This window comes from Rosa rugosa, chromosome 4 (assembly GCF_958449725.1).
Source record: "Rosa rugosa chromosome 4, drRosRugo1.1, whole genome shotgun sequence".
Taxonomy (NCBI): Eukaryota; Viridiplantae; Streptophyta; class Magnoliopsida; order Rosales; family Rosaceae; genus Rosa; species Rosa rugosa.
The window spans coordinates 52,513,457-52,536,779 of record NC_084823.1 but is presented as its reverse complement, the minus strand read 5'-3'; the positions used below and the strand labels follow the sequence as shown (position 1 = coordinate 52,536,779).

Below are 23,323 nucleotides of genomic sequence, written 5' to 3'. Positions count from 1 at the left end.
AAGGAATTATGATGGGTAACACAATTTTGAACTGGATTTGGACCAGCCTCAAGAGGTCACTTTCTCTTCTATGATGACCTATAATTATAGGATATGTTTCAGTAAATTTCTAATATCCAAAATCCAAATATTAATCAAAGAAACCACCTAGAGCCCACCTTAGGTGGTAGCTTATGTAGCATAGCCACATCATCAAAGCATAATCTCTAATTCTTTTATATTTTTATTTATTTTTTTTCTATCTAATCTAATCTGCCCCGTCTTCATCTTCATCAGATCAACGCCTGTTCTCTCCTCCTCTTGCAAAGCTCTACCAACATCTTTTCAAAGAGGTGGCTAAAAAAGGGGTGCTATTGAGGAATATTGTACTCGTTCTCACTATTTAAATTCAAAGAGAAGCCCTGAATTTTGTATTACTGATAGAAACTTGATAGATGAGGGTGCCATCCAACACAAGGAGTATATCAAGGCAGTATGTGTTACAGCTGTTGTATTAGTGCTTAACTCCACCTTAAGATGCTTGAGAATTGGTAATGGTGGAGAACGTGTCTTTCTTATATCTTCAAATATAAGAGTCTATCATCATCGAGAAAAGAAAAACAGAATTAGTCTAATTTAAGATGTGAGTCGGCGCGCCCATATGTTAATTACAACAGCTTATAGTCTAGAAAGAGGGTGGTGTTTCGATGTTTATACCTCAGCGTCAGACACATGTTGACTTACTTTGCTTGAGCAATCAAAATGTCCAAGAAACTCTCCCAGTTGAAGCATCCTTCTAATGTCGTCGGACACGTTACACCCAAGTATGATTATAGCCTCCAATAAATTTGGAAAATTTGTAGACATACACTAAAAGTTCGACATCAAAGAATCACTAAAAAGTAGAAAATATTTTAGATGCTCACTAGAGATCTTGATACGTTCCCCAAAGGCTGTGTAAAATCAATCTTTCAAGGTGGGGAAATTTTAAATCCAAGTCTTCAAACCAAGAGCGCGCTTCTCAATTCTCTACTATAACCAAACTCTAAATGCCGTGTAATGGAGTGCTGGGTGCACTGGTTGGAACTGAATGCTTGCTCTGTTTTACATGTTTCTTTGCTGCAATGTGCCACTTTCTTATAGCAATTGGTGAGAGAGGAGAGAACAGACATTAGTCTGATGAGCTTGAAGAGAAAGATGGCGCAGATTAGATTAGATTAGAAAGAAAAAAAAAAAGGGTTTAAAAGATAAAATCAAGAAAGTGAAAAAAGAAAAAGGAATTTTCGTAGTTAAGAAAAAATAAAAATATAAAAGAATTAGAAATTATGCTTTGATGATGTGGTTATGCCACATAAGCTGCAACCTAAGGTGGGCTCTAGGTGGTTACTCATCAAACATATGTAACCCTTTCAGGCTATATTGTTCAAAGAGAACAAATATATGCATTTGTATACAAGTATGACGGGAACAATCCAATTTCAGATTATAAGGTCAAATCCATAGTTTAGAAGTATTTTGTATTCGTGGTTAATACATACGAACAATATATCTTATGAACAAGCAAAATAGGAAATGGATGAAGATAGTGGTTCAGCCTCTAGAGCCAGAGCATAAACCTACTTTGTACAATATCAGAATATCTGACTCCCCCCATCCGTGTTTTGAATTCACCAAAACAGCTACAAGAAGAATATGACACAAGAACCGAATGCAGGCTGCTCCATTGTCCTTCAATAGTTCTATTGAACCTTGCTGAATGTACCAAACAAAAATACTGTTCAGTTACAAATACAGTGACATATGATGATCGAACTGCAATCCTTCTTTAGAAAGCCAATGGTTCTTTGATTTCTTTTCTCTATGTTCTATGTTTCCTTTGTTTCTTTTTAAACACCATACATATATTCAAGTCAATTTTAAAAAGAAAAAGACAATACCTATAGTCCTACAGTTGGGCAGCCCCCTATAACTCCAACACTTAAAAGCTCATCAGATCTTTAGATAATATCTTAGTTATATTTCACTCCCACATGCTTTCTCCAATCTTCATATATGAGCGTGATTATTGCTTTGGGGAGAGTAGGGGTGGTAGATATATGGCAAGGAGAAAGGGGTAAGGGAGTGAAGAATATTGGACTTGCTGGAGAGGCATAAAACCTGAAAAAAGTGCCTGCTTGCTAGCACGACTCAAAATTCAGGGACCATATTGAGACATTAAAAGCTTAAGAACCAAAATAAGACATTGGTCAAACTTGGGGAGCATTGGTCTAATTTACCTTTAAAATTTATTTATGTCAAGTTTGCAACTACTTCCCAAATAACCTAATCAAATTCAGGAAGAAAATATCAAAACATAATAAAACAAACCTTTTCCTACCCTTTAGTTAGCATTGTGTGACTGGTCTTGATCAATAAAGTTCAATGCTTCTTCCTTTGAGATAACGTTGACACGGCTCACCCTGTTTGAATGTGTAACACCATATATCTTGTCAGAAACTTTCACAAGCTCTTGTCGGAATGTTGTAGTTATAAATTGAGTAGTTTCTGTATCTGCCAGGCGTCGGATCATATCTACAACAGGTAATTAAGGAACATCCATGGCTGTAAAGCTTCCAACATAGACGTGTAAAAAGAAATGCAGACAAAGCGCCCATTACAAGCATAGACATTAGTAACATTTTGAAAATCAGAAAATACCACATGTCACTCTGCAAATGAACCAACACCCACAGAAGTTGATCACAAAGCTGCCTAAAGTCATTATAAACTGTATTAGTCAAGCATGTCCTTTTCACAAAGACAAAGTGACTCATCTTACTTATATGCTTCTTTGGATTGATGTCTGAGCTAGATGCATATCAACCAAGTCTTCTTTCACAAAATATGCTATTTCCTAAATTTATCGTTGTCTTCTGCATCTCACCTGGTAAGAAAATGCATTTGTGCAGGCTTTGTCATACAGGAACATTTAGCCTCCATTAGTATGTGCATTGCTGTATCTAGATTCAAACTTAACAGTGTACCGTTATTTCTTCTAGGTAACTTTCCATTTACTTACGATCCTCGGGAATAGAAAGACACATGCCAGCACATAATAAACTTACCCCCATGAGGCATTAACCATTTACACAAGATTGATCTTTAGAAAAGAGGTTCAAAGTTCCAATTTGAGACACTGAATGGTAGGTTGCATACATTTGACTGTGATGGAGACACCTAGAGTTGAGTGACATAATTTTATCAGAGGTGGCTAATGGACTGGATATGAAGGGTTTAGGCTGTATATTATAGTCAAATCAAAGTAAAAACTAAATCAACTTCAGAAGAATATAGAATCCACAAAGTACGACATAAAGGATACTTCCAACAGCAGTCCTGTACTGAGGATCCAGCGCTGCATCAATTTCATCAAAAAGATAGAAAGGAGCAGGATCACATTGCTGTATTGCAAAGATAAGCGTCAATGCAACAACAGTTTTCTGACCCCCAGACAACTGCTTCATGGACTGAGTCTCTCCTTGCCCGGTAAAAGAAACCTGTCAAAAAAAGGCGAGTCAGAAAGATTATGTTAAACAGATATCATCCAACAAATCTTGGACTGGAAAATATCATCAAATATATCAGTAAAATCTAGTAGGTGTGCCAAAGCCTGGGTTCCTAGAGCAGGAGGAGAATATCATCTTTCTAAATAAGTTATCAATAAACTAAACTATATGAGTAAAATCCAGTAGGTGTGCCAAAGCCTGGGTTCCTAGCAGGAGGAGAATATCATCTTTCTAAACAAATTATCGATAAATTAAATTTTCAGTTTGCTTACTACTAAATGTCACAAATAAGGTGGAGATGTCTTTTTAACCCAAGGAAATGAGTTTTTATGCCGGAAAAAATACATGCCTTTACTTTCACACCAATATATTTCTCAGATCTATCTGTTTCCCCTGGTCCATCGTCCTCATCCAGATCATCGTCAGCATGGTTACCATCCTGTCAACATTACACCCATGTTCATTTAAATTCACATGAAGCAGAGCCAAGTTTCTACAATTAAACAATTTTATACCTTAAACTCTTTTACAAAAATAAATAAATAAAGGATTGGAAAAATTCTTTGTGTACGTTTCAATCAAAAAACTTTCTATAAGTTTCAATTTTTGTATTTGAAAATTTTTCTCATGTTTATTTAAACAGACACCAAGACAATAGCCTTTTCTTTAGCTTTGTGTGAAAATGATTCCTCAGCTAGAAGACATGAATGCTTTAAAGCCCTTATGATAAGTTGAAGTCTTGATCCTAATGATAAAATCTACCAACCAACAAAAAGTTTTCGCCAATGGAAAAACCCTATCAAATTTTATAGAACTGAGAAACTTTCCAAAGGAGGGGGTGAACAAAGATAGGCCAAGTTCCAAGCCTTTTCCAAAACATAATCAAGAGAGGATGATGCTAACAAGAACTGTCCTAAAACTTTCCAAATATTCGAAGGATTGTCTAAAGAAAAATCCAATGAGATCTTTTCAAGCAAAAAAAAAAAACGGGTACAATATTTTTTAAAACAACATTTAGACCAGCTTGAATGTCAGTGATAGCGGTGTGGCTGAATTAACAGACTACATTAATAAGATTTTTTCATCAATACTGAACCACGAAATACATAGCATTAAGTAAATCCACACATCTCAGAACTGGCTATAAAGAGCAAAAACTGAAGAGATCAAGTTCAAGAGAAAACCTTTCTTTTCACCATGAGAAGGTGACCATGGCCACCTTGCACAAGTTCAGAGAAAACTTCTCGAAAGTTCCTAGCAACACCTTTAAAAGTGCGTTCTATTGATTCATCCTTCCTTTGATCTAAGACAGATATAAGTTCTGCAATTTTCTGCACAATTGAAAAGACCATAAGTCAATCTAGCCTTAGCCAAGCATCAAAGAAAACGAAGAAAAAAAAAAACTATGCATGTAAGAGATCTGACAGAGATTCTAATGAATTGATACCTCATCACCTGCATCCAGTTCAGCTTGCCTTCTCTGGAGTTCTTCACGTTGTTCTGTAAAATTTACATACTGGTCAAGTGCTTTCTTGTTGACATGACTAAACTGTTGCAGTTGCTCATTGCATCTGTGCAGCATTTTATGTAGTTCTTTGATGTTCCTTCGCTTATACCTACCATTCCAGTTCAAGCAAATATGAGGAACCATGCCAACTGTGATACATTTGAAGGTATGATAAAACATTTAAGAATCTACCAGCTACATACATCAGAGTAAGAACTATCATCATATAGGTCGGAATATAATGGTTGATTTACAAACTAACAAGCCTACAGGATCCAAGCCACTAGAGCTTGGCTCAAGTAACATGTGACAGGCGTAAATATTCTATAGCATACAAATAATCTCAACAGATGGATGATGTAGCACATAACCAAACATATAATGAAAGTTTTGACACCTCAAAAGAACTTCAAAAAATATGTGGATAAACATGATCACTTTATAGAAGATAATTAAAAGTATGAACAGAAGTAATACGTTTCAAAAGCATCCGATGACAATGCACCCAATTCCCTGATTTTCTTTGAGTACTCTTCTTGTTTAGCAAGATACATATTTCTTTTACTCAGTAGCTGCTCCAGCTGTTTGGCTTCATCCTGAAGTGTCCTCTCATAGTTGTCTTCCAAGTTCTGCATTCATAAGTGATCATCTTAGAAGATAAAGCAATCATTTACAATCTAACATGGTAAAAGGACTACCTTCAACTTAGTCTTTTCATCCTTGGTTTTCCTCAATTGCCTCGACTGACCATCAATACTTTCAGAAACTCCTGATGAGCAAAAGTCATATGTTAACAAACATGAGCATGAAAACAACTTCAAAAAATGGCAAATCATTGGCCTCACTTCTGAGCTGCTCTGTTGCATCTTCAACCAATAATCTAGCATCATTCAGTTCCTGAATCTTTATTTCATCTTCACCATGCAAATTATCAGTTTCCACAGAAGATATTATTGCCTCTAGTTCTTGCTTCCGCCTCTTAAGGTTCGTAGTTAAATTAGTTTCAAGCTCTGCCTTTCTTGCTTCAGTCTATCAGTATTGAGAAAAAAAATGCACATCAGGAGACATTAGGATGAAACTTGCACATAAAAACACACAGATAGTGAGTGCTATATACGGCTTACCTCAGTTCGATCCGCCTTGCATGCAATAAGCTTCTCTTTAAGATCTGCTATTTCAGGGTTCAATCTTGAGAGAAGATCCTTCTCCTCTGGAGTCAAATGATCAATGAGATCGGTGCCCATTTCAGCATGCTTCATGGCCATACTAGCTCTAAGCTGATCAATTTGAACCCGCACATCAGCAAGTGATTTTTCCTACAAAAGAAAAAGGTAAGAGAATAAGCCAGTAGAACAGAGAAATGATAAAAATAAAAACAAAAACTAAAAATAGTATCAAAGGCTCAGATTGCTACATGAATTCATCTCAAATCCCAAAAATACCTTATTCCCAAGTGCTTTAGAAATTAAACTTTGCTGCTTATTAGCATTCGCAATGTCCTGCTTAAGCTGTTCCAGTTCTGATTTGACATGGGTTCGCTCAGCATCAATTTTCTGCTGCTCAGTTACAAGTTTGGTAATTTCCTCGTCTATCTGTAAGCTAAATTTAGTAAAAACAAGACTAACAACTTGAAAAACTCATAGGATAATCAAGACAATAGTTCAACATTCACTAGAAAAACTATGGTAGCTTGACTGTTACTTTTTTGTGCTTACTACTTATGTCACTATCATCACGTTATAGGAATAAAATATGCCAAATGAAATATATACTAGACGGTATATTTGTTTTATTACAGAATATCTATTCAGGAGGGGCATGCAATTATGTTTGAGCTAATTAACAGAAACCTTAAGAATTGTAATAGAACTTGTTGAAGAAAAAACCTATTCTCAAATTTTTCCCTTTCGAACTCAGTTACTCACTTTCCAAAGATTTGGTCTTCTTAGCTACAGAGGAGTAACACCTTTCTTAAACCAGTACTCAAGACATTTTTACAAGTACAGAGGAATCTGAGCGCGAAGCAAATGAAATGTTTGGGCATCCAAAATCTAGGAATGAGAAAATGCAAACAAAATACCATCTCCCAACACCCAATCTTCGCAAGGCTTTTCAGAGCTGAGTTAAGAGTAGGGGTGTCCAGAACTTTCTATATGAAACCAGTGAACCACACCTATCAACTTATGTTGGTGTCAAGTTCTTTAATAGATTTAATTTATGAAATTAGAAAGCAGAAACTGAGAAACTATATGAAAGATTTCACTAAGAGGATATTTTCAAGCATATTTCTGATTTTCTCAAGTTCTTCTTCTTTCAAGCTGATAGATTTTGTATTCTGTCGGATTAGATTCATAAACTTCAACTTTGAGCGTCTGTGATCATAAAATCCTCCCGTCATCCCACCCTTCTTGCTGACTTGATCTCCTGTTAGATAATAAAATGTGGTATGTCAGGATATTAGGATCTAGGACCAGTTATAAAAACACTGTGCAAGATACATGCAGAGAAAGCCTGCAGCTCTTACAAACCTTCTAAAGTGATGCAATCTAGACCATCGCTACGAGCAACCTTTGTGGCCACATCCAGATCTCGACAAACAACTGTTCTAGCAAATACCTATGAAAAATAAGGACATATAATCATAAAAGTCCATTCTTGAAATTGCATGAAGCTTCAGTTCAACACCTCTAAAATGCATATACAAATTGACAAACAGTAAGCCTTAAAACTTAAAAAGAGAATATTCTCAGATAAACCCACTTAAAAAGGTTACGAGTTTTTAAACTCTTTTATCCATATCAAGCACGATACTGTTTCACCAGAATTCATACAATACCAAATACAAGGGTCAATCCAAATCATGTAGGAGTAGGAAACATAAGAACAAGAGCAATTGCATACCAGCACAAAAACACACCTACCAAGCACTGTCAAACAGATATCAGTTTTCGCATATTTCCCCATTTCCATGGCAGTTTGAAAGCAAGAGATCTTGGTCTTTGGATTTAGTCCAAAGCCAGGTACAAGGAACTGGGGAAACAGATGTTACTTCGAATAAAATAACAGTTTGTTTCCCTAGATATTGTCACAATTAGTATAGTCAAGATTTACCAGTCCAATAAATGATCTTTCAAGCTTCTTTCTTTTTGTGGAACTGAAGCCCGTTTTGTGAAACATAGATAATGATGTTGGAATTCTGCTTGTAAGTAAAATTGTGACATTGATTTGGAAGCTACCTCGCATGCAGTGTTTTGGACTTTTTACAATGCGAGGAAATAAAAGATATATTTTTAGGTAAGGAAGTTACTGTTGTGCTGTTCAAGACTAAAGGTTCTTAGTCTTCTCTTTAGAATATTTAGGTAGTACTAAGAGTTCATGCATTGAGTACACATAAATGTATTAGAATTTAAGCTAACAGTAAATATGGAAACAAAAAGCAAAATCCACCTTGAAAGTGGAAATTGTAAAATTAGAGGTTATACAACCATTGATAATTTCTTAGACAAATATCTTGACTACTGAGATGGACCCAACGCTAAATAATGGTTTTACAAAATTATTCAGGTACAAGCTAACCTGAGCAAATGCAGCAGTGTACTTTGGAAGAAACTTTAACCTCTTCAACAAAGGAACCACATCTGAGTTTTGTGGATAAGTTACCCTTGGAGCCCTCACCCTATTCAGGGGGATAAATGTAACACGCCCACCTTTCAGTGAATTAAGGTGCCTGATTATCTGAGTTGATATTTCATCATTTTCAACCACAACATGAAATAAGCTGTCCAGGAAAGAACAATAATAAATAATTGAACTTCAACCGCAAATCAATGATAAAGGTGACACCAAAGAATGGGGTAGAAGTTGGTCTTTAGATACCTGTTCCCAGCAGTAACTTCCACTGCTGTAAAAAACTTTTCCTCACAATCAAGCAACTCAATAATAGGACCAAATACCCCAGGAATATTATACTCTCTGCAGATCTTACGAACAGAATTTAGCCCTCTCCTCACATCCTGAAAGTATTACACAGGGCGAGATTGAGATGTTACATGTAATACTGGGTAAGGATAGTATTTTGCAATTCTACTGCACAATTGCCGTTACTGAGGCGCATATATCAGTTTGATATCAATCCATGTTCAGCATATTAGAAGCTACAAAAGGTCAAGAAAATGATTACTCACACCAGGAGTTGAATGATCAAGGCTCTTCTCTGCCTTCTCAACTTCTGTTCTCAGTTTATCAATTTCAGCAGAAAGTTCTGTTTCTTTCCTCCATAGGGTCCTAACACCAAAAAACAGTTAGTAAAGTCATATTAGAAAAGGTAATAAATTAAAATGGTAATTACAAAGACTCATACTTGCGCTCATCCTGCATCTTGTCCCTGTCTGCTTTATGATGACTGAACCCTTCACGTGACTGAGAGATGAGAGATTCCTTTTTAGTAATTTCATTTCTTCGAGATTCAATGTAAGTACCCCGCTCGTTCAACTCAGCATTAAGACGTTTAATTTCATCCTGAAGCTTGTTCTCCTGGAACATACAAGAATAAAGAATAAGCTTTTTACAGATGCCGTTTCCTCTGCTGTCAAGAGAGCATAAGGAGAGTATCTCAAAATTTATAGATGCTTCTTTGTTTCTTGTAGCAGGAATTTTATTTTAGGATATATCTGAATGATTTGGTTCATTTGGAAAAGGATGAGATTGCTGTGCTCTTAGAGAGTTGGCCAAGTATTTCCTTCATTACATGTAGTTGAAACGTCGGGGATGTTCTATTATAAATCATGTAGGAGAAGGCATTCTATTTGCTCCTCACCAGTTGGTATGTAAAACTGGTGTGGATGATGCTTTTCTTCACTATTCTTATTCTTTAAAACTCCCCACAAATTTTAAGAAAGAAAAACTACTTTACTCTACCCACTCACCATTCACCAATTAAACTCAATAACAACCGCAAACCTAGGATACAATTAAGTTTTGTATAACTGTGGCCATGGGTACAGTTAGATCTGTCATTAGATCACAGTTCGCTCCAAATCTGTACTTATCTATATCATAGGAATTTATTGGTTCAATCCAATAATCGGATTTATTATCTGAATGCCATAATCCGTTAACTTAAGGTGACTGCCATTACAGCAGGCATAGCTGAAGAAAGCTATTGAGAAAAGATTAGCGATTTAAAATGAAAAACAAAAGAACCAAATTAAAAATAAATTAAAGTAATTTTTCTGAGGAAGCTCAGAGTAGCATAAGGTTCTATTTCTACTAGTTGCGATTATGCAATACATAAAGCAGCATATACTCAGACGACATGAGCAACACCCTGATATCACATATATGGTACACAAAATACTTAAAAAGGAGGTCATACCTGTGCCAAATTTGAAGAAAGAACTCGTTCAAGATCATCAATTTCCTTTTGAAGCCATTTGTCACGAGCAGCTTTACTTGGAAACTGGGTCGCACGACCTTGTTTTTGATAAAGTATGCTAAGCTGCTTCTCACGCTCCATTATTCTATATTCCAAGAGAACCAATTGTGAGAAAAGATACCAGCACCTAGCACCACTTTGCAAATCTCGGAATAAATTACATTATTTGGAATTGACTTGATATAGCATGAGTGGATAACACATTAATGTTACAAAGCCATAGTTCAGTCATATAAAAGGGGTGCACAGAGCATTTAAAACTGAATAAATAAATGGTTCAAGTAAAACAGAAACGAGGAGAGGCTGCCTCAGGTGACGAAAGTAAGATTAAGTTGCCCGTGTAATGAATAGTAATTCATTAATAATTAACATAGTATTTGTCTAATACAGGGAGACTAGATGAACAAATTAATTTTGTAGCCTGCCCATGAAAGATATGGAGATGACAAGACATATTGAAAACAAAATAAGATTATACATTTTCAAATCCCAAGCAAAAGAATAACAAGCTGATATAACTTTCTGATATCAAATAACTATAGACATACCCCTTTGTTATCTCCTTTTCCCTCATGACTTGATTCTCATACAGAGGACTTATATTCTCAAGCTCATCCATTGAATCCTGAATCTCTTTCTGCAGACTCTGTAGTTGTTTCACAGCATCTTCCTGGAAGCATGAAAAGATCAACATATGCAGCATTTGTGACCCTCCCATCACTAGCAACAAAACATAAATAGGAAAAGAAAAAAACAAATATCACTGCCAAAAGCATAATTAGAATATTACTTTGGCTCGGATGTTTCCAGATATCTTCTCCTGTAGATCTTTGACATCAAGCTCAAGCTCTGTGTGTTTCTTTATCGCTTCTGTTCTTCGTTTTTCCACTGCTTCTTTCTCTTTATTTAAAGCTTGTAGCTCTTTTGTCAGATCTTTCAAAGCCTTATCCAAGTCCTTGGACTTTTCATGGGCATCCAGCACACTATTATACATCCTCGTCGATGTTTCAGAAACCTTATTCCGATCATCTTCTACCTAATTCCGGATGAAAAGCATACAGGTTGAGAAATAAAGGTCAGTCTAGACTGCTTTCAAACACACACACACAGCTGCTTTCTTATCTAATATGAATCAGAGAAAAATAGACCCCTGACTTCTATAGAAATGAAAGGCCATAGAGACTAATTCTGACTCTACCATAACTATCCACACCCAACTATAAACTTCATATACCTATATCTTTCCATCAATACAACCCATAAACTGCTAACGCCATAGATCATTTCTACTAACCTCTGCCAGCCTTTGGCGAGCATCCTGAAGTTCCTTGTCATATATAGTGTATTCCAGAGATTTTCGCTGCTTGTCAAGCTGCTGATACTTTCTAAGTTCCTCTTTCTCTTCGTCCAGTTCCCTTAATCTCTCATCCAAGTACTGAACAACTTGAATTATCTGCTTTCTTTTGTTACCTGATTAGCAAAGAGAAAACAGAAATGTGAGAAAGCATATCTAATTACCATAAAACAACCAATGTAGTGATGACTTACCAGTGTCCTGCATGATTTTCAAACTTTCTTGACGTCTCTCCTCATACACTCGAGTGCCACCGATTTCCTTAAGTAAATCCAGTCGCTCAGAATCTTTCATCAGTGTCAAGGATGCTATCTATGAAACAGTCACCATTTAAAAATAAATAAATATTTTTCAATCATACTATAACTTAAGTTTAAACAAGTTGCACGGCTATACCTTTCCTTGCTGCACAACATAATATGGATTGGAGCGAGAGAACCCAGCACTTTCCAGTAAATTCATAACCTCAGTTTTCCTGAAATTAAAGATATCTTCTATCATTCAACAGACACCATGGAAAAGTCTAGTGATCAAACCACATAATATGCAGTCCTAAAGTTTATCACGGGGAATTTATATACTCACGTGATGTGCTTTCCATCCAAGAAATACTCATCCTTCTTCAAACCAATTGTCCTTCGCAACCGCACTTCCTCCTTATCAACCTATTATGAAGTGATGCAAAAGTGCAAGGAAGACCCCATATAAGAAAGCATCCCAATCACCTCATTTTTTGTCAATAAGATAGACATTGAGATGACAAACATACTTTTATAAGAAATGAATCTAACTCATAAAAATAGGAATGAGGAGATGCAGCATATTACCGGTATTCGATTGTCAGAGTTATCGAAGACAATCTCCACAAATGCAGATAAGACTTGGTGCCCTGCACCTTCCTGTTCAATATATATTGCAATAAAAAAGCTGTTTACTAAGCAAATGGTTCAACATCCTTGATGAAATATACAAGCATTTAGTAAGACATACATGGAGTAGAGCATGCCGATCGTCGCTTCGAAGGTTTTGGAAAAGGTCACTTAGTACAAACCGAATTGCTATAAAAAGGTACGACAAAAAAAAACAACACATTTCAAAATAGGTCAAGAATTGGAAAAAGTTCCTCCAGGAGAATAAAAAATACAAATAAAATACTTTCAACAGCATAAAACCACTGCAAGAATCGTTTTTTACTTGATACTTACCATGGAAAAAGTTTGTCTTTCCGGACCCATTAGCACCAACTGCAGTAGACATTGTTGAAATGAATGTCGAATTAAACAGAAAACATAATAGAGCATGACATTATTAAAGAAGAAAAGGTGGTACAAACAGACCAGTGGCATGTTTACTTTACTGGATACGATCTCAATTACAAAAAATGCATGCTTTTAGAAGCAAATAAAAAAGTACAGCAATATATAAGTGCATAGTGTCTCTGTGATAGTAAGAGACTAACTTCTATTAGTTCTATATATGAAAATGTTAATATGAAAAGCATATGCCTACACTACATTAATTGCCTTGTAATTTAAAATGTCAAACTTCTTAATTGAACTTTGCAACAGCAGATTTGGAATATCAATCCACTTTATAAAGCATATGCCTACACTTCATTAAAAATATGATAAATTATGCTCCCATACAGATTTCATCAACAACAAAAAGCACAAAAGCAAGAGAAGGAGACTGTTACCAACGCAATTGATTTTTGGACTGAATGGCTCAGTAGCAACCTGTTCTCTGTAGCTCTTAAATCCTTCAATTATAATCTAATTTGAGAACCATAAACATCAATGAATTAATAGAAAATGGTACAAATAGTACAAAAATAAATAGTACACTATAGATAACACTTGAAAAAATAAAGTAATTGAACTACACCTACAGCCAAAACTCACCTGCTTTATGTGCATTTTGAAATCACCCGACTGTCAACCTCTGTGAGAAATGTCAAAGAAAAACTATCAACTTACAGTCATAGTAAATAAACAACTCAGGATTCCCATTAAGGATGTAACCCAGATTATAAATGTACCTAAAGCAACAACTCTTAGACACTAGAATCCATGGGGGTGTTGTGGCGAGGAAAAGATACACACAACTTACAACCGCTATCCAAACAAAACCTAACTCAGTGACTTTGCAATTAGTGTTACGGATGTACTTTTAAAGCAATCTACACCATTACAGAAGTGATTTGCCACTATCCTACATAACTTTGCTTCAAGCCAAAGCACAAGCACTCGAAAATCACAGAAACTAAAACCCTCACTCTGCCATTGATTACAAATTTTGAAACCTAATTGTGGATGACGTATTGAAAGCATGTATTTGTTACTCAGCGAACCAATGCCAAATCCACAAAACCTAATCATGCTCCTTCCGAACCGCAACCAGAAATTGAACCTCTCAACCATGAGAATCTCAACTAAAACAACACCACCACGATGACTGAACTCAAACCCTAGCTATACTCCGAGGTGCATATACAGTCTACGAAGCTCAAATTAACTCCAACGAAGTACAAAACCACAACGAAACTGAGGGATTCAAAGACTTCCGCGAAAGAGAGAATTGAAATTTACATTTGGTTCGGAATTTAAGCAAACGATTTGAGAAGAAAGAGAGACTTACCGGTTGAAGTTGACAATTGAGTTCATGCCACGAAGAAGAGGAGGGCGACGGCGATGAGTGGTAGCAGTAGAGTGAAGCGTTTTCCGTTAAGCTTGGGTTTTGGGGTGGTAAGCAGTGTCAGTGTGGGCTCGGCGCGGAGTTTTTAGCAGATCGGAGGGAAGTAAAAGGCGGCAAAAATGAAAAATTCGGGGAAGTTTTTTGTTTTTGCGGAAAATGAAAATGAAATATCAATTATTGTATACTCCTATAATACTAGCACTAGCAGGCGTAATTTACTTTTATTTTTGTTTTATATTTTTGTGGAGATATATTGGGGCCAAAGATTTAACATGGTAACATGAGCAAAACAAAGCACTTTATCTTGACCATTTTCGATGACAATCGTTTATATTTTTTCAATATTTTCAATAATAGTTAGTTCGTAAACAATACCCTTTAGAAAGTATTTTTTTGTTGTTTATTCGATTTTCCTGCATAAGATACGGTGTGTTTCTTGGTTCATAATTTTTTTTGGAATCAAAGAAAAAGCCTCAATATGTCATGATGACCCTTACATATCTTTCTGCTGCCAATTAGGGGCAGACAAAAAGATGTGTTACTATCCACAGTGGTATGCAAAACTGCGTCACTCGTTTGACATTAAATACATCGAAATAGCATAATCTTCCTTCTGTACGATTCCAAAAGATTCGCTAGAAGCACGAAAAATGTGTAGCTCCCTAAAAAAACTTTATGAAATTATTGAAAGTAAACTAAGATGCTAACATAGTGCAAGCCTAAAACAACAAGGCTCAGTGAGGACAACCCAATGACAATACCACCGAAATCCTAGCAAATCGGCCCAAACCTGGCCTAATTCTTCAACCTCCATCACATGTACTGCCGCCCAGCGCTACCACATCCCCTATCGCTACTGCTTCCAAACACCACCAGCGAAACAACTTCGACCACCCTGAACCCCAAAGGCTGAAAACCAAGCAAACTTGAACACCACTCCTAAGTTTATCCATAAGCATTGCCGCCACCGACCCTAAAAGTAGAGCAACATGACCACAGTGCAATATATATGTTGAACTAGAACCGCCACTCAGGCCCGATCTGCTAATCTTTAAGCAACACCCTCCAATTACACTGCCCATGTCCGACAGCATACCAAAAAACACTGACAGAGTCGGTGGCCTGTTAGACATCATGCGTCATCGGACAAGCGCGATTGCACAGAGGCAAGGAGTCGCCCTTTAGGGTTTCGTTCTCTCCCCTTTTAAAGAGACAAGCATAAAAATAAAAATAAAAACTTAATTGTTTCTTTGTTAATAATGTTCATTATTAAGTGAGCTCTATTTTGACAATCATGAAGATGTATTTGTTTAACTAGGGAGGTGACATGAGGTACGTATTAGCTAAATTTTGAATGTTTGTATGACTAATGACTTTCGGTTTTTATTCATAATAAATAAATCATTATGCATTAATTAGTAGACCATACAAGAGTTAAAACCTTTTCTCTTCATACTAGTTGTGCTCCTATTCCTATATACCCCTCACTGCTGTGTTGGGTATTGGTAAGTAAATTTTTGATTTTGATAAAAGAACATGAGATGAGAATAAGAGTAATCTTCCCTTAGTTAAACTTATAACCGTTTAAGGAGAGATAATAGACCAAATGATATTTGGTGTTTATTTAGTATTGAAAAGTTATACGACATATTAATGTATTAATACATTAAATATATATTAATTATATATGTAGGTTACCTTGACTTGACATTAAACTAGTCTATTTTCGTATCGAGTTAGTTTACATTTTTATCAAATTAATTTATTAATCTATTTATGTATCACTGTATTAATATATCCTAGATAAAATTCATATATAATATATATATATATATACACACACACACACACTACTATAAAGCCAGGCGATCCTTTTGGTGTCAAAGGCTTCACCAAAATTGTGAATGCCCAAAAAACCACATTAGACATCACCACGCAAATAAAAAGGAAAAATAGTTTTGATGGGCATTATGGTAAAACAAATACTATACACCTACAAAAGACGATCAAGAGAGAGCAAAAAAGGGGACGCACAAAAACTGCCATGTGCGTATGATCCGAGAAAAGATGGATTCAACTGCCAGATACTGATTATATAAAAGGAGAAACGCAGTCCATAAAGACGAAAAGCGGAAAATCAAACAAAAAGGAAAAGAAGAATATCAAGTTATCAACCATCATTCAAATTCCGGTATAACTTGCTAATTGTTCTTTGGATATATAGATTGCAATTCTGCACTTGATTGCAATTCGATCTGCTCTAGCATAGATTGCACTTATGTGTGAGCCTTGCTGATTTAGTTTTTGGTTAATCAATATTCTTTGTCAATGGTTAAGTAATTTGCTTGAATCGGTTCAAAATTCATACTTTGTGTTTGGACCCAAAATGAACATTTTGGCCTGACAAGGCATGTGTTGGAGAAATTGAGCCAATGTCAGTGGATTAAGCTATATATTGTCGACAAGCTTGAAATATATATTTAGAGGCTAAATAAAGCCCACTATGGAAGCATGGAAGCATGAAAAGTCAACTTTAGCACATTTTCCTACTTCGGCTAGGAGAAACCGAGCTAAACAAGGAAGTAGGGGCGGCAGACTAACCAAATGAAATCTAAATGAGCTAAAACTTTCCAGATTAATTCTAGAAAGCCCAAGGATCATTTCTTATGAAGAGTGCCAGAGATATTTTTGAGTGGAAGGCCTTCAAACAATCGGTCCAATTTTCTACAGAAGCAAAACTGGAAAATTGGACCTGTAAGAGGTCCAGCAGCATTTCCAGCCCAACCGCATGAAATAAAGCTCTGAAAATTTGTCAGGATGATCTACACTCATAGTGGAACATTTTTTATGAAGAAGTCGAAGGCTCATTCTGAAGGCTTGTTGGAGAAATAATTGAAGGAATAAAGGGGCAGAAACTGACCTAAAACCAGCTCAATATTCACATGTTCATGTTTCCTACCCACATGAAGAAAGCTAGATGCTTTTCTTTTTTTCCTTGGATATATTTTTCTACAACAATCTCTTTAATAGATCATCATCACTTCCATGTTTTTGCACCTTCATGCCTTGCTTTCATTTCATCATTTCTCTATCTTTTCCATATTTTACAAATCACTTTCATACTTCACTTTCATTATTTTTCTTCCACTCATCATTTCACTCTTCTTTTTCTTCCCTATATAAACACCTTCTCCTCTCATTCTAAGACACACATTCACATTCAACAACAACATCTCTAAGATGATCTAAGTTCTCTCTAGAGCAAACCTCTCTAAGAGCAACTCCTCTCCTTTTCTTCTCTTACCGGTGATTACACTCCTAGTCCTAGTCTTCTCAGAAACCGACTTTCAGTGCCACTAAATCCTCTGTCAACGTGCTTCGGTCCTAGTCTCCTCGGGAGCCGACGGTAGTGCCGCGACCACAACGGTTACAGAACCAGCCAAGCAAGGGTAATGCCCTAGCAACCCAGCCAAGCTAAAGTCACGCTTTAGCAAGATCTCAATACTTCCCGGTGATTTCGCTCTGCTCAATCTGCAATATTGAGTATCGACTTGTGAACAAGAAGAAACTTCAGCAAAGTCCTCACCACGAGGCACAAAGAATCCCACGACGAGGTTGGTGCTCTCCTCGTCTATAATCGCTTGATAAAAGTCAGGTCAAGGGACACCCCCGACGACCGCACCCGAACGGTGCTGGCACGCCCGCGCAAGAAAAGAGACTGTTGACCAGCTGCAGCAAAATTGGAGCCAAACACTTTGATTTTGTGTTTCTTCTTGCAGAGAGTAGGAAAATGATGGTATGAATAAAACAAATACAGAAGTTTACAGAATTATGTTTTTTTTTTTTTTGATGAACAGTTTACAGAATTATGTTTGTAGTGTTTAAGTGGTGAGAAAACATTTCATTCCCTGCTTCAATGAATAGAAAACATATATTCAATCTTGCGAGTTTGTGCTTTTTAAATGTTGTTGCTTTCTTGGTGCAGGGAATTGCAATTAGTTTTTTTTGGGTCAGTTGTTCAATATGTCAACTCTTAGTCCTACTTCTCGATCATAATTTTTTCTTTTCGATGTTTCAACAACTTAAATATTTGTTTCCTTTTTTTGTTTTAACAGGATCAAAGTGAAAGTTACGTTGCACAATGACGGTCAGTTTCAAGATCAGAAGAGATGTTCGTTTTTGTTACTTTATTTGGTCTTCATTGAAGGGGAAGCAGACGTTCTATTAGCTAATTGCTTGCGAGATCGATGTTTCCATCTTTCCTGGTAGGTGGTGAATCTTTGCTCTTCCGAATGACTCTGCGTTTTACATGGTAGTCATTAGGCTTTTATTTGTCTATTAGTTTGTTTGTGTGCACTGTGCAGATAGTGTGTTTCTCAGGGTCGGGAAGACTTCTTTGATGAATGAGTTTGTTTTAGTGATTACCTGTTTAATTTCAAAGGTATTGTGTTATGTTGTTTAGATAGAGCAATTTTGCTTTTTCTTGACGAAATAAGTGCAGTTCGAAGATAGGATCTTCACCATACAGGTCTTTTTAATCTTAGTTCATCTTATTGATTCAAGCGTTCAAATATTACTGCACGAGGATGTTTCTCGGTTTAAATGTGGGGGATGTGTTGGAAAGGAACTTTGCTGGGTGCGTGTTCCTTTTTGTCTTTGAATTTGTTGTTTCAAAATTTCAATCAGAATGTATGGTTCATACTTTAGAGACAAACTTGATAGATGGTGTGATAAAAGAGTTCGAACCTTAGGATATTAGCAATAAGTATATTGCATTTGATTGTTTGATTAAGTGTAGTTGGGATTTGCTGTCATCTACTTCTTCTTCTTCTTTTTTTGGGCATTTTCATTAGTGAGAATACTTCTGCTTAAATTGTAATGCAGCAACAGGAGGATCTGGAATGTGCAAGCTCTTGCCCAGTAATGCTGAATTGTTTCTAACTGATCGAGTAGAGGAGAGTAACAACCATCAAGGTTGAACTGCAGTAGATACAAGGCAACTGGCGATCTCTCTTGTTGATATCTTTTTTAGTAGAGATTGAGCATTAGTTTGTATTTAAGATACATGGATTATGGTTGTAATTTTGAGTTGGACAGAGCCATTGGAGGTGTGACATTTCATATTGTACTATCTTATAAGTGGTCTATAAACAAAATAGGTAAATGAAAAAAAAAATGTACGTCATAGACAAGTTGACGTTTGTATGTAAATATTTTGCAAAATATTATGATATTTAGCTTCTACACACTTGCGGTTGACAAACACAATATCTACAATAACAAAGGCTGTTTATTATCTATTGAGGAAAAAAACTAAAATAAGCATGTATTAACTTGAAACGAGTAATATGGTAGATAAGAAAGATTTATGAATGAACGAGCGTGGCCCTTCTGCACAAGCTATTAAAGAAAAAAACTAAAATAAGCACATAATAAGTAGAACAAGTAGTATAGTAAATAAGAAAACTGTATGCAGATATCAAGCAAATTTTTTTTTTTTAATCAAAATTAACGAAGTCAAGTATCAATGTATAAATTGTAACAAAATTGAATACATGTAAACAATAGAAGAGACCCTTCGCACGCGCGAGCGCAGATCTTCCGCACGCGCAAGGCGCGTGCAGGAAGGCTAGTTTATATAGAGGGCTCTTCCACTAAGGGATCCCTTTTTTAGTCTTTCCTAGGGATACGGCATTAGACCCATTTTTTTATCATATTTCGACATCTCAACCGTTCAGTTTTTAGGTCCTAATGTGTAGATCACCTCTGCAAATTTTCAGCCAAATTGGTGATCGTTAAGGTATCGAACTAGATTAAATCAATGGACGAACCGAATCTGTCCAACCTAAACCGTTCATAGTTTCATACTTATAATTGTAAATCGCAGTTTTGAATGCCTTAATGATAATAAATTTGGCTGAAAATTTACAGAAGTTATCTACACATTAGGACCTTAAAACTGAACGGTTGAGATGCCAAAATATGATCGAAAAGTAGGGCATTCCCTAGAAAAGATCAAAAAAAGGAATCCCTCACTAAAAGGACTATATATATATATACTATTATTAAGAGAAGAGAGCTTGCTCTCCATAACAAATTTTTTTTACGATTATAGCCCTGAAATATTAATAAATTTTAACTCTAAATTAATTATTAAGGATGATAGCGTCAATACATAAAATAGTAGATAAATAAAAAAAAAAAAAAAATCACATAGCAGAAAGAAACTTCCCACTAATCTCCCACACACATAGGATGTGGACCCTGCTAGTATATTGTTAATGTTTGGCCTCACTCCTCGAAACGCGCGAGATTCGAGAGGGTGGGAGGTAAGATTGGCAGCAGTGGACGACGCATGTAACCAAGGCCATAGCCATGTTTTCAATCCACTACTCCAACTCTCTCACTGCTCTTAAACCTCCTCATCTTCCTCCTTACCTCTCCGCCCTCTTCTTTTCCCCACGAGTAGTTTCCAAATCCAACTAAGATCACCAAATACACTACCTTTAGAGCCGAGCTCTCGCACGACGCGCCTTTTGCCGCCGCCAGCGGAGCGTGCATGCTCTCGTCGCTGGTGCTTCCGCCGGTCACTGCTCCGGCCGACGATCCTGATGCTGGTTCCGGTATTGATTCCACCGATGCCGGGTTCGCAGTCATGGGGGTTGTTAGCTTCATTCCCTACTTCAATTGGCTGGTAAAAAGATAAAAAGAATACACCTTTTTTTTTTTTCTTTTTTTTTTCATATTGTTTGGAAATTTGATACAGGAGCCACTCATCAATCATCATACTGCATCTCCCACTCATCAATCATCATACTGCATCTGGGGATTCTAGAAATTTGACACATGCTCCTCATTCTGTTCTCCATCCTTCCGCAAACACTAATTAAAGAGCATTCTCAATCACACTGGATTGCTATTTGCTACGCGTACAAGTCCAAATTGGTCGTTTATTGCCATCTTTTTCTGCACATTCTATGGTCCAACAGTTCTTGGCAGATCCGTACAGCTAAGGTTGGTATTATTTCGATAGGTTGTTTAGAACTGCTGAAGATTTTCTGATGAACTTACGTACGTGGTTAATTCAGAGCATGTGATGTTGCTCCTTTGTCCTACAAATCCTTGACGCCATGACGCCGGGACCTTCAAATGAGTAGGTACTTCCGTAGTTCTATGACATTTGGATTTGAAAATTTGGGGTATTGGGGTTTTGGGAGTGAGGGAAGTCACACTTGCAAGTTGCAACGATGAAAATTAGTTGGCCGTGGAAGTAAGTGAAGGACTGAAGGGTAGGTACTACCCTACTATTTTTGTCAAGAATTGTAACCTCGCAAATACACGAACCAGTCGCTGTTCTATTGGAGTATTGGACCCTCAAATTGCTTTCATTTTACCATAATCTTTAGTCATAATTAAGCATCTGAATCCAAGGGCTTAACAAGCTACTTTATGGAGTTTATGTCACAGTAAAGCTCTTCGATTGGATGGCCAAACTTATAATATCTCTATTGCCAAAAATAAGACACATATAATATTTCTTTATATATGATATATATATATATATATATATATATATACACACATCAAAAAATCCCTGTGAATCTCTATTATTGCGTGCCTGTATATGAAATATATATATATATATATATATATATATATATATATAAATCTTATACATACATGTCAAAGATTCACTGTGAATATCTATTATTGTATGCATGTGTATGAATATATATATACAGATCCTATCCAGAGCGGAGCTCCGCTTTGAAAATTAACGTGTGAAGTTCGAGTTTTCAGTCACTTTTCGGTCGCATATCCACATCTCGACCGTTCTGTTTTTAGATACTAGTGTATAGATCGTCTCTGCAAATTTTCAGCCAAAATGATGATCGTTAAGTCATTGATAAGTGCCTTAAAGCTAGTACGGTTTAGGTTGACAGATTCAGTCTGTTCATTGGTTTAAACGAGTTAGATGCCTTAATGATCATCAATTTGGCTGAAAATTTGCAGAGATGATCTATACAGTAGTACCTAAAAACTGAACGGTCGAGATGTGGATATGCTACCGAAAAGTGACCGAAAACTCGAACTTCACAAGTTAATTTCAAAGCGGAGCTCCGCTCTAGATTGGATCTGTATATATATATATATATATATATATATATATATATATATATATTTCTACATTTTCTTTATACAACTTGAAATGCATTCGAAAAATGATTTTTGCTCAAATTTTTCCTATATTGTGCATGATTTACTATACTAGTAATACTTCTACAATCATCATTTAACTATATTTACATATCTTCAATTTAAGTTTTATATGATTAAATTTGTTTGCCCTAACCGCACAAAGCAAAGCCAGAGAGCGCACTCTAAAAGATCTTAAGATATTGTCTGCCTACTTCTGTGCGATGCTGGCCTTATTGCCGTTTTAGACTTTATTCATAAAAATAAAAATAAAAAAAGTTAACTTTTATGCAAATCCATATGATTTAAAAAAAAAAAAAACCTTAATCGGTTAGAATTATTAAAATTTAAACTTAACATTGAATTTTTTTTTTGATCTCAAGGTAATCAATTCCATTCATCTCAAGCCAGAATGGCACGGATACATACCTTCCCTTGCCAACTCTAGGGCAAGTTTAGGACGTGGTATGCTAGCACCACCCATTAGACAACCAGTGCTCACTTATTAGAAGCAAACCTATAACTATGACAAAACTTGAACATAGTAAATAGGCAGAGTTCGACAAAAAATTAAAAGTTCTCCTTATTATCCAAGCAAGGACAACGAGGTTTAG

At 36.1% G+C, this 23,323-nt stretch overlaps 1 protein-coding gene across 3 annotated transcripts; it reads right to left on the bottom strand.

Annotated features, from left to right (window-relative positions):
* Positions 1-1,438: 1,438 nt before the first annotated feature.
* LOC133742691 (structural maintenance of chromosomes protein 3-like) lies at positions 1,439-14,685 on the bottom strand. Of its 3 annotated transcripts, none has more exons than XM_062170369.1 (30): positions 14,457-14,685; positions 13,721-13,760; positions 13,516-13,591; positions 13,025-13,063; positions 12,810-12,877; positions 12,647-12,718; positions 12,405-12,484; positions 12,216-12,294; positions 12,014-12,131; positions 11,760-11,935; positions 11,256-11,501; positions 11,014-11,135; positions 10,406-10,550; positions 9,392-9,564; positions 9,216-9,315; positions 8,908-9,044; positions 8,608-8,809; positions 7,560-7,647; positions 7,278-7,455; positions 6,474-6,630; positions 6,156-6,347; positions 5,877-6,060; positions 5,730-5,800; positions 5,509-5,660; positions 4,972-5,140; positions 4,709-4,855; positions 3,874-3,963; positions 3,341-3,515; positions 2,357-2,550; positions 1,439-1,731 (listed from the first exon to the last, which is right to left on the bottom strand). In XM_062170369.1, the coding sequence occupies exons 2-29, from the start codon at positions 13,733-13,735 to the stop codon at positions 2,360-2,362; spliced, it is 3,642 nt and encodes a 1,213-aa protein (XP_062026353.1). In that variant the 5' UTR covers positions 13,736-13,760; positions 14,457-14,685; the 3' UTR covers positions 1,439-1,731; positions 2,357-2,359. The 3 variants fall into 3 exon arrangements, with proteins under 3 accessions (XP_062026353.1, XP_062026352.1, XP_062026351.1); XM_062170368.1 differs by having other exon boundaries at positions 2,347-2,550; positions 6,474-6,625; positions 7,306-7,455; XM_062170367.1 differs by having other exon boundaries at positions 6,474-6,625; positions 7,306-7,455.
* Between the last annotated feature and the right edge of the window lie 8,638 nt (positions 14,686-23,323).